The following is a 12971-nucleotide window of genomic DNA, read 5'->3' on the forward strand; positions in this document are numbered from 1 at the left end:
TTATTTATTTATTTTTCAGGATTTGATAGAACATTAATAATAAGAACAGCATTTATTTGAAATAGAAAATTTTGGAACATTATAAATGTCTGTACTCTCTTTTGTTCAATTTAATTTATTTAAATAATTAATTAATACATTTAATTAAAAACATTTAAATACTTTAATGCTGAATAAAAAATTTTTTTACACATTAATCAAATAAAAATAAGACTAGTCTTTCGAATCTGTCTCTGTGAGACTTATTAATACAGCCACATATTTTCTCCTCATAGTGGCAGCGCTCTTTGCAATAAACCACACTGTATTACCTTTATTATCCGATGTTGTTTTCTTAAATGCTTTCGCACTTTCACTCTTTCACTCATATTTGATTTCATATTTCCTTAATACCAGTATGCATGTATGGTAAATTGCATGCACTTTAAAAGTGTGGAATTTATAAGCTTATTCAATAAATTAGGCAAAAAATTAAGTTTAATGCAAATAGAAGCAAGCATTTGCACAAAACGTACTCTTCGGCCTTCCATTTCAGTTATATACTGTATGTCAGCACATAATAATTACAGACACCTTTAAAAACTGCTTCCTTCTCCATTTAGCCCTTAAAAGCCTGTCCTCCTGCCCACCTCCCCCTCCATGCCTCAGTCATACACTGTGTATCCAAAAGAGGGATTTAAAGCAGAATTGTTCCCATACCTCTCTCATATTTTTTTTTCTCAGTCTCACCGCAAATATGTTTCCTGTGTCTGAAGACAAAGGATGAGTAAATCCCAAGAGAATCTCAGATTTGCCTTTCAGATATTCGCTAAATAAATTTGCTCTACGCTCTGGGTAATGGATTTGTGCTGTGGGTGTTGCTGCGTAGGAAGAAACATCACGCTCCCATGCACCTCTTCATGGTCAATCTGTGTGTGGCTGACCTGGTAGTGGCCTTCTTTCAGGTAACAGCCTCTTGAGACTATTCAAAATTAGTGCGGTGAAATTAGCTTAACGGTTAAGTAATCATTGACCTGAATGGAAACATACAGTGAGACTACACTTATAAAAATGCAGTTGAAGTATCAGGCATGGGAGCAATGCTGTGTCAGCAGAGAAGTTCTAGATATTATAAGGGCTGCATGATTAATTGATTATCAGATCTCAATAACTGCAATATAATTAAATAAATAAAAGAGCTGTGTGTTTAGGAGTGAAGTGCAGCACTGTTTTCTTTTGCATGATTTAACATTTGAAAAAAAACAAATTAGTTTAAACAGCCATAAATATTAGTATTGTAATTTTATGGTGAAATAAAAGTAGTAGTAGTAGCAGTTGTAGTAGTAATATATTTTATTTTGTTTAATATTTGTATTTAATGATAATAATAATATCAATATATAATCACAAACATTTTGGCCAAATTGTGCAGCACTACAAACAAGCACAGCAAAACTGGAACTTAAAAAAAATGTAATTGCAATTGTAATTTTGCTAGACAAGTGGTGCTGAGGGAGGTGGAGGTTTGCGATCTCATTGGCTGCATAATCAGCAAAGGCCAATCAGCTTGTGCCATGACGTGACTGTGTGTAAAAAGCCTATCAGGCTGCACCATCTAGAGTTTCATGACTGAAGTAGATATATCTAGATCTGTCACCGATGGAGTTTTGGTTCTTTACCACTGTTGCCTTTGGCTTGCTTAGTTGGGGACACTTAATTTCTGGCAATACTGTCAACTTGATTGCACAGATGCTATTTGAACTGAACTGAGCTGGACGATGACATCACTGAATCAATGATGAACTGACTTTAGCTGGAAAATTGTGTTTGCTCTTATAATCTTGCATTATCGACACACTATTTTCCTGTTTAATAATGTAAAGCTGCTTTGACACAATCAGTATTGTATAAAGCGCTGTATAAATAAAGGTGACTTGACTTGATATGTCTTTATTTTGTCCCCAGGTGCTGCCACAGCTGGTGTGGGACATCACAGAGCACTTCCAGGGCCCTGACGCTCTGTGTCGCTCCGTCAAGTATTTGCAGATCGTCGGGATGTTTGCATCCTCTTATGTGATTGTTGCCATGACTGTGGATCGGCACTATGCCATCTGCTGCCCCCTGCAAGCGTATCGCGGAGGTGCACCCTCCCACTGGAACACCCCCATTATGGTTGCGTGGGGCCTGGCCCTTGTGCTCAGTTTGCCACAGGTAAGGAGTAAACGGTCTTAGTTCATTCCTGATTGTTTTTTTGATTAGCTCACAACTATTTTGTTGAGCTCATGACTGTCTTATCGTTTGCACGCAGGTGTTTATCTTCTCGCGGTCAGAGGTGTCCCCCGGGGTGTTCGAATGCTGGGGCCACTTTGCTGAGCCGTGGGGTCTTAAAGCATACGTCACCTGGATGACTGTGGCTGTATTTGTATTGCCAGCCTTTATCATCACTGTCTGTCAGGTATCTCCAGCTTTTTTCTTCTCAATCTCTCACACATTTTTTTAATTGAATGTATTGCTTTGACATCTCTTGTCTAAAAAAAATGCATCATAGCACAAGAACATGATGTATACTACGCAAATGTCAAAGACTTGGCATGTTTAATGGGAATTAGACGCACTGCAGGGTACAACTTGATGGCTGTGCTAGTGCTGGGTGAAATTCAGAATTCAATCACCGGCTCCTTTTCAATTCATGAGTTGAATGACAGGAAGAGGAATTTACTTAATTGCAATTCAAAAAAATTCACTGTAACACCACAGAGGAATTTCCATAGTCCAAAACAAGTTTGCTAATAATTTTGATGTGGCTTGGCTTCCGTTTAACTTATTTTGCAATGCCAAGGTCATCGTTTGATTCCAAGAACTCATGAACTGATAAAGTGTATACCTTGAATGCAACGCAAGACAATTTGCATACATTGCCCACCAAATGCATAAATGTAAATGACGTACACAAAAGCTTCACCTTACTGACCAGCAACTGTTGCCATGTATCATTTTTCTCAGACTAGCTTTTGCTCTTTTCTAGTGTAAGGCTATTGACGATCTATGTATTTGGAAATTTTTTATCCAAAAGTATAGTAAATGCATTGTAATGTAAAAAAAAAAAAGCATGTAAAATGCTACATAAAAAAACTGTTGACTGCAAGTTAACGTATATGGTTTAAAAAACTGTAAATGGTTTAACATCACATTATATGTGTATTTATTTACTATAGAATATTGTTTTTTGGAGGTTAAAAAAAAAAATGAATTAAAATGTAATTTACTGTGAAAACAGTAAATTGACATTCCCAGAAGTCCTGTAACATATCCACATATTATTGTAATTCTTCTTTTCTTTTTCTTTTTTTATCAGTAATTCACATTAGGGTGTTTTGAGCTTGCTAAGGTTATAGGGTGTTTTTATGATGCATTTTCTGTTATTTAGTTAATGTTTACTATATTATTTTAGTGCCATATGTGACCCTGTACACAATCTAACAACATGATTTCCTCAACAGAGTAATCATATTTATCAGAATTAAGTTAAATACTGCCAAAACAGACAAAAATAAAAAATTTCCCATACAGCACCATAAAATGTCCACCACACATTACAACACTTCGAAAAAAAACATATAACTATTAAGTGTAATTTTATTCCATTTAATTATATTTCCTTACATTCAAATTTACAATTCTGTGAGTTCTCTTAAATGGAATTTAAAATGTATTAGTTCAGTTCTAAATGACACAACTCTGAACCTATAGAGTTAGGAGTATGTTTACATTGATGTATCTCTCTTTCACCTCAGGTTCGCATCTTCAGAGAAATCCATGACAATATCTACCTGAAGTCTGAGCGGGTGGTGACGGCAGAATTTAAGAGGAACTCTGTCTTCTTCCACTTTGCTCAGCGGGAGGGGGGCAGGGGAAGGAGCAGAGAGAGAAACAGACAGAGCAGACACAGTCATCATGCTGACAGCAGTCTCAGTCAAGCTCACTGCAGCCCTTCATATCATGCAGGAGAGGAAGCGTCCTCCTCAAGCCTTTATGATAGCTACTCTCATACTCTACCCTGTAGGAGCTCTATCTGCGAGCCTTGCTTTGGGCCACGCCCCTCTTCAGACAGCTCCTCCCCTTCCATCCAAACCCACCTGCAAAACACCCCCAACCGTCTCTCAGACCCCTCCCATTCTCAGTCATTATCAGCCAATAGCGTGTGTGCATTGGCTGGACACCCAAATAGCTCTGGACCTTCTGAGCTGTGGCCAGGTGTGCTTCCAGATGCTTTTCCCCTTCCGGCCGGCTATTCGCACCCGCCGCCTCTCCCAGGTGTGACTAAGGCCATGTCTAAGACAGTGAGGATGACTCTTGTCATTGTGCTGGTATACACCATCTGCTGGTCCCCTTTCTTTATTGTTCAGTTATGGGCAGCCTGGGACCCCAACCCACCAAACCAAGGTCAGACCCAAGCAAACATGAATCTGCATGTCTTGTACAGTCAACACAATAAGGCTTCTTGGATGCTAAAACAGTATGATGTATTGTTTAAAGAGGTTCACATCATATTAGGAAATAGGCAATACATTTTTTGATACAGACTACAGACTTTTTTGTGCATGTTCATTAGCTTAGCCAGAGATTTTTTTCAGGGTGATTTTAGCTAAAGAAGTTAATTTTTGTGATGATTTGAAAAATACACCACCGTATATAAAAAATAAATACTTTTATTCAGCAAGGATGCATTAATTTTATCAAAAGTGACAGTAAATACATTTATAAAGATTTGTATTTCAAATAAATGGTCTTTATAATCATCAAAAATCCTGAAAAATATCAAATTTTTCAGAATATATTAAGCAGCAACTGTTTTCAACACTGATAATAATACATGTTTCTTGAGCAGCAAGTCATAATGTTAGAAAGATTTCTAAAGGATCATGTGTCACTGAAGACTGGAGTAATGATCACCATCAGTAGGGTGGTGTTCGTAACCAAACAAGCAGCACATTCTCCAGGAATATCTCAAAAACAGAGATGCCCGTTCTTGGAAATCTACCTTCCAGCAGAGTTTTGTTCCAAGTACAATTAAAAACACATGAATCAATTCATCAGGGTTTTCAAGGTTGCTTGGAAATTGCAGGCAGGTGTGTTAGAGCTTGGCTGGAACTGAAGTCTGTGGGAGGGGAGATCTCCAGGAGCAGAAATAATCAATCATGTGTTCAATGTGTCTCCTTTTTTATTATTTCCCTCTTTTTTTTAACGGTCCCCTGCTTTCTTTCCCCTTAACAAGTAAACAAGTAAATACCTGGTCACTCACCTGAGTGTTGGGTAATCTCATTGGTATTTACACCTCTGTATTAGACTGGACTTTTTCTTTCCACTTTCCACCTGGCAACCAAATTACTATGAAAACAGCACAAACTTACTCCTATAGATGTGTTTTAGTCTTTTGGTTAAAAAATATTAGTTTAGTCTAGATTAGAGGACTAGGCTTTTTTTCAAAGTTTGACTTAAATTGGGTTCCATATGGCTTATATTATTATATTTTGCATTTAACTGCCTTGTTTTTTATTATACATTACCGTTCAAAAGTTTGGGCTTGAAAGAAATTTATTCAGCAATGATGCATTAAATTGATCAAAAATGTCAGTAAAACATTTATAATGTTACAAAAGATTTCTATTTTAAACAGAAAATTTTAACTTGTTTCTTAATCAGCAAATAAGAATGATTTCTGAAGGATCAAGTGACACTGAAAACTGGAGTAATGATGCTGAAAATTCAGCTTTGCATCACAGGAATAAATTACATTTTAAAATATATTCAAATTTATTTAAATTGTAATAATATTTCACAATTTTAATTTTACTATATTAGTAATCAGATAAATGCAGCCTTGTTGAACATGAGACTTAAAAAAATGTAAAAAAAATAAAAAGTTATCAAATCCGAACAGTAGTATATTATGTATATGTATGTATTATATGCAAATCCAGTGTGTTAATTTGCACTTTTTCTTGCTAAAATTTACCTTAGTTAACTATGTTACCTGTCCTAGTTACAGCAGTTATTGTAATTTAAATCATATGAATATAGTAGCTTCTTCAGACAGTGCAAGAATTTTCTTTTTGCTCTGAATTTTATTTGCACTGATTGTGTTACAAGCTTTAATACTAATACTTTTCTAAGCAATCTTAAGACTTTCAACTGATAGATGATAAAACAGGGAAAAATCTCATAGACCTGCACATATAATTCGCACAAAGATATTGCAATATTGTAGAGCTGTCAATGCAGTAATAAATGCAAAGTGTTATTTCCTTGCCTTTCTCTCTCATGCAGGGGCTGCTTTCACTATCCTGATGCTTCTAGCCAGTCTAAACTCCTGCACTAACCCATGGATCTACACAGCCTTCTCCAACAGTGTGTCCCGTGAACTGTTTGCACTGCTGCGCTGCCACACTGGATCCCCACGCAGAGGTTCACTGCCGGACGACTCAACCACAACTCACACGTCAACCAACACCAAGGACTCCATATACTGACCTCTGGCCTGACTCTACTGCACACACACACACACCAGCACACAGCAAACACACCACAGATGTGACAGGCTAGACCCTGTCCCAGATGCCACTCTTTGCCCACGTGTTAATGACATAATAGCGAATAAACTGACAGGTAGTGCTCCAAAGGGGCCCGCAGCTGGGCCCGTAAACACCTTTTTAGTAACTAAAATGACAAATGGGATGCCCTACGGTCTTCATGGACACGTGCCAATAGCACAAGTGAGCAAAAAGTGTGCCGTTTGGTACAGGACTGGGGTAATGTCCTGGCTACTTTAGATTCAGGTGCATGGCGGTTACACAATCTGAAAAGCAGATACTGATCTATCATCGACAGTGTTACATCAATTACAAAGACAACATTTTTACAGACAGCTGTCCATTCAGTTACATGAGAGCAGACTGGAGTGATGAATCAGGAGGAAGGTTAGGAAGCAAAGAATCGGAGGTACTCCATTCTTCTCCATCTTTCTTTCATGGATGGTTTTCATAGATTAGGGTTGCAGGATTATATCAGTCTTTACAGTACAAAGCAAGTGTGGAAAATGCGATAGTAGGAAGAGAAAAAAGGATGTGAACAATGCATACAGAATGGACAAAAGGTTATCTGGCTGTACTCCGGACAACTTCAGAAGACCAGCAGCAAGATGCTGCAAATGAGAGCCTCAGAAGTTTAGGGGAATATATCCACCACCAGCAAGAATGTTCTGAAAATATCAGCCTGATTGTGGGAATCAAACACAGTTTAGTGACACAGCAACTTTCCAAATCATATTTAATCTATGTATCAAATGTAAAGCGTTCAGAAGACACTGTGAATTGAATTGGTCTACAGCAGGGGTGCCCAAACTCGGTCCTGGAGGGCCCTCCAGAGTTTAGCTCCAACTTGCCTAAACACACCTGCTGGTAAGTTTCTAGTATGCCTATAAGAGCTTGATTAGCTGGTTCAGGTGTGTTTAATTGGGGCTGGAGCTAAACTCTGCAGGACCGGTCCTCCAGGACCGAGTTTGGGCACTCCTGGTCTACAGTATTAGCTCTTAAATGATTAGAAGTGCTGGTAGTGGATGTTGCTACAGTGGACAGAAATCTACATTTGATTACCACAGAAGGAAATCTCGTTTTCTGTGTTGGTAATTTTTGTGGGTTAATGTACCAAAGCAAAGACATAACACATTGTTTGGAAGCTGGTGATTGCGTAACACATTTCAGTACAACCAATACTATGTACATATCCTCACAGTCCTGGGAAATCCTTGTAAAAATCAGTGGGGGAAAATAGCATTTTATTTTTAATTTTTATATGCTTTGGGTGAGAAATAACTTTTTTACAGAAGAAACAGGGTAATGGTAAATGAACAACAATACACAGGTCAATTTCCAATCTAAATAGTAGGTAGCAAAATTTCGAAAGCAGCTGTCACCTCTGAAATCTCTATTATGTATATATGTACACACTAATCACTCATTAATTTGTCACTCTTTTAGCTCTACCTCTGGTATTTGCTTAATTTTTGTGTTACATTTTTTTCTCATCTGGAATCAGGGGACCATTCACATACTTCAGAGTAACTTATTTGTACAGAAAATATTATAAATATAATAAAGAAGTGTTGAAGTTTTAAGAAAAAATACTACATTGCAACTTAAGCGCCTTATTAAAAAAAGTATTTAAGAAGTATTATATATATATATATATATATAGTATGTACATGTATGTTTCTAACACAGAGATTCTTGAGGTACTCTGTCAGTGCAATTAGGATTTCAGTAGTGTCTGTGGTAGTTTTAGGAGGCTACACTTCTGCTTGCTTTAATCCCACCACTGCAAATTATTATTAGAAACATGTATTTCAATCATAAATTCATTCTGGAAGTCCAAAACTCACTTGATAACTCTCAGCTTGATAAGAAATGAACTCCCATTTTAGGAACCTTTTTTGTAGTTTTGAAATACATTGATTTATCATATTTCCTGCTTTATGACAAAATGATTGAAATTCTTGCTGATTGGAAATGCATTATAATTTTCCCCATTTAACAGAAAAGCAACAAATCGCATAATTTCCATGAACTTTCAAATCATGAGTCTCGATTGGGACAAATATACAGTTTTTCAATATATTATCGTCCAACAGTATATCAATGACTGTGATTAACTGTAAACTACTAACCATTAGATATTAGTGATCAGATCTTGGCAACATTGAGAAAACTAACTGCTAGTGAACTTTTTGTTATACTCAATGCATAATGATGGATAATCATAAAATTATTTAGCACATATTTAATTGACAAGATGTGCAGTACCTAAAATACGATCAACGTTGTAATAAATAATTTTTTATATAAATTTACTCTTTGTTCTTCTTTATTTAGGTCCTTCTTATTTTCTTCATAAGGTAAACATAGGACATATACATAAACTTTGTGTGACAACTGCAGAAAATCTTTTTCACCTTAAGATCACCATTTTTTAATGAATAGCTACATTTGTAAGGCAGTATGTGCACAACTCACTTGAATAAATTGAAGTCGAGTCTCAGCCAATGGGTTTACATCACTCACATAAACTGAGTTTATATTATTTATCTCACCAGATAGTAAAATGAAGCTTTGCCTACATGAAGAGGAAATCAAGTTTTGAGCCTTGGCCAATTCTAAAGGTACTTTTATGCTTAAAACCTTCTATCTAGAAAAAAATACTGCGTGGATGTTTACATAGAGTATATGCATTGCAAACATTATGACACAGTTGCACTGTTCATTTAAGATGAATCGTAATTTTATGAGAATCGACTATAGATAGTAACACTTCCCCTGTCTCTTGTGTCAGCTTCTACTGTTCCTCATCCTGGATACTTTGTGGCATGCGGATGGCTCTATGTTTTTGGAAAGCCTTGTGATAGAGCTCAAAAACTGAATGCATTAGATATGGATTTCCAGAGCAGAGGACAGAAAAAACTGACTGCTTGTGGATTTGCTTTCGGTTTACTCTGCCTCTGCTGGCTGTTGTGCTTTACCTCACGGAGAGAAGACAGGAAGACGGGTGCCGTGTCTGGGGTCTAAAGAGGTGGCCGCATGTACCCGTCTCTTTCCTTTATGCAAAGAAACCTCCCATCATCTTTAAATCAAACCAAAAACATGACAGGCATCTCTGTATCTCAAAAGTGAATACCACACTGCAGCTTGACTGCATAAGGAGATGCTTCTGTGTTTTAAGGAAAAATTTACCAGTTTAATTCCATCTGACATCTGATCATCACCATCAGAGGACACTTAGGAAGAAAAGATTAACTGTAATGCACACTACATACTTACATGTGTGTTAAACCATGTTAACCGGTCATTCAAGCCTGTGGTGTCAACTCTTAAAGGGTCACAAGTGGGATGAGTGAACAGAGTGAAATGGATAGAGACTGGATATGTCTGGAATGGAATACTAGCTTACTGCTTACTGAATACGGCATAGTGCTGCATACAATGTGATAGTTATATATAACCACAAAAAAAAATTTTTTTTTAAAGAAGTCTCTTATGCGCATCATAAAAGCTGCATTTATTTGATCAAAATACAGTAAAACATTAATATTGTGGAATATCATTACAATTTAAAATGACTGTTTCTATAATATATTTCAAAAAGTAATTGATTCCTGTGACGCAAAGCTGAATTTTCAGCATCATTACTCCAGTCTTCAGTGTCACACGAACCTTCAGAAATAATTCTAATATGCTGATTTTCTGCTCAAGAAATATTTCTTATTATCAAAGTTGAAAACAGTCAGGCTGCTTAATATTTTTGTGGATTTTTTTTTTATCCATAGAAAGCTGAAAGGAACAGCATTTATGTGAAATATAATAATCTTCTGTAACATTATAAATGTCTTTAACTGTCACTTTTCACCAATTTAAAGCATCCTTGTTGAATACAGTTAATGTCTTCAGTTAATATATATATATCAGCCTGCTAGCTCGCTTTCCCTTCTCGACAAGATAAAAAAGGTGAATCTTTTAGACTGTTACACCACTCTTCATGTCTAGAATCGGAGATCTGAGACAGCTGCAAAGGGTATTTTTGGAGATTGGATGCAAAAACGCACTTACATCAGAGGCAGTCTTTGTGGTCTATCTATGCAGACCCTTTGGGGCTCGTGCTCTCCATACTGAACTAACAAACCAATCTGTTATCCCACTTTACTCAAGCTCATAAGACATACTGCTTGTGCAACAGATTGCCAGCTCACACACTTAAATCAAAATCTCTATATCCATGACTGGGTACACATTTTGATTTGAGTTTGATTAATTTGCATAGTAGATGTAAAGTACACTTTGCTGACATAAGACCCAATCTTTCTGCTAATGATTTAAATATACATATATTAAAAATATGAATATATTTAAATTTATACAGCTCAGCATTGAACTGGTAACTTGAAAGTATGAACTATTCATAAGAACCAGCTCATTAGAATGCTTTAGTATATAATAAATAGGAGATAAAAAGTTACAATTTTGAAAATTCAGAATTATGAGATTAAAAAGTCAAAATTAAGAGATATAAATTTATAATCATGATATAAATGTTGACTAGATCTCCATATGTGACCCTGAACCACAAAACCAATCTTAAGTCGCTGGGGTATATTTGTAGCAATAGCCAAAAATACATTGTATGGGTCAAAATTATTGATTTTTCTTTTATGCCAAAAGTCATTAAGATATTAAGTAAAGATCATGTTCCATGAAGATATTTTGTAAATTTCCTACCGTAAATATATCAAAGCGTAATTTTTGATTAGTAATATGCATTGCTAAGGACTTCATTTGGACAACTTTAAAGGCGATTTTCTCAATATTTTGATTTTTTTGCACCCTCAGATTCCAGATTTTCATATAGTTGTATCCCGGCCAAATATTGTCCTATCCTAACAAACCATACATCAATGGAAAGCTTATTCATACAGCTTTCATGTGATGTATAAATCTCAATTTGAAAAAATTGACACTTAAGACTGTTTTTGTGGTCCAGGGTCACATTTCGGCTTTTTGTGTCAATTTTGAAACCGGTTTTAATTAAATTACTAAAACAACCATGGTTCAGAGTTATTCATGAATCATGTATGTTTTTAATTCGGTAAAATTATCCATCTTATAAAGAGTCGTGTTAATCCAAATACACTCGTTGCTCCTGAAGAAGGCTTTGAAGCCGAAATGTGTAGATCTACCTTCAATTAAAGGCTTTTTATTGCTACTACGAGTGCTTTGGAGTAATTCATCATTCTAGTTGATATTGACCTCTAAATATCCAAAGAGCACCGTTGATTATGTGAGAAGACCAGTGCAGCATTCTTAGACCCTATTGTTGTCAACACTTGATGCGCTGTTTGTTTTGATGTAGGGATGCACCGATATGGAAATTTTGGCCGATACCGATAACCGATTATTCTTTATTTTTGAAAGCCGATAACCGATATGTTGGCCGATAAATCTATGTCCAAATTGTTATATATTTTTTGAGAGCCTGATTACAAAAAAGGTCTCATCATTAAAAGCCACATCCCAAACACTAAGCAGCCTAGTTTGAACGGTGTACGTTTTAAAAATAATTTTACTCTCCCATTACCAAATTTAGTCATAAAAAAGTCTTACAAATAAATAAAATAATGCATAAATAATGCAAACAAGTCACTGGACATCATTACACGTGTAAAGAATCAAAATTAATGCGCCATAGATCAATAAAACGGAATAGCCTCTGCACGGACAATAATTAAATGATTTGAATTACTAAACCATATTGTTGATGAAAATAATAAGAGAAAAATACAAGTGGTTGTTGTTATTAATAATATATCAATGATTTTGAAAAAGTAACAAATTAATACCACTGTTTTAAATAGCAGCCATTGAGCTGCAGCTCAAGCTGAAGCTGAAGAGCTGAATGAACACGGTAAACTGAAGCGTTTTGCTGGCAGCTTATTTAACTCAAGGAAATGCATCCTGAGATTAATATTAATACAACATAAACATAATATTACAACTTATATATGAAATGACAAATGACGCAGTTATTGCATGCTATAGTCAGAATGTGTGATCCTGTTGTGGATGCGCTCTTCCCATAACAACGCGCTGAAACACGGCAACTAAACCCAAAGAATTCACAACGTTTTATTATAATAATGCTCTCATTAGAATGTTATATACACAACATTCCCAATCATAGTTATCAATGTTGTGCACTGCTGTTTGAGCTGCGTGCGCTGAGCTAAAGATGATCACCGGTAAACTGAAGCGCTCTTTTAACTTAACCAAACGCATTCTATATGAGATAAATCAGATATACATCAAATAAACACAATATTACAACGTACAATTGCACAAAAGGCTGCAAACGAACAGCGCGCATCTGAAGTGTCTCTGAAGGAAATAATGCAT

The 12971-nt window shown here is 36.0% G+C and overlaps 1 protein-coding gene across 1 annotated transcript; it reads left to right on the forward strand.

Annotated features, from left to right (window-relative positions):
- Nucleotides 1–836: 836 nt before the first annotated feature.
- LOC107560910 (vasopressin V2 receptor-like) lies at nucleotides 837–4662 on the forward strand. Its single transcript, XM_016245203.1, has 4 exons — nucleotides 837–944; nucleotides 1945–2190; nucleotides 2288–2434; nucleotides 3774–4662. Exons 1-4 carry the CDS (start codon nucleotides 888–890, stop codon nucleotides 4554–4556), a joined length of 1233 nt encoding a protein of 410 aa, XP_016100689.1. The 5' UTR covers nucleotides 837–887; the 3' UTR covers nucleotides 4557–4662.
- Nucleotides 4663–12971: the final 8309 nt, after the last annotated feature.

Source organism: Sinocyclocheilus grahami, unplaced genomic scaffold, assembly GCF_001515645.1.
Source record: "Sinocyclocheilus grahami isolate Dianchi unplaced genomic scaffold, SAMN03320097.WGS_v1.1 scaffold747.1, whole genome shotgun sequence".
NCBI lineage: Eukaryota > Metazoa > Chordata > Actinopteri > Cypriniformes > Cyprinidae > Sinocyclocheilus > Sinocyclocheilus grahami.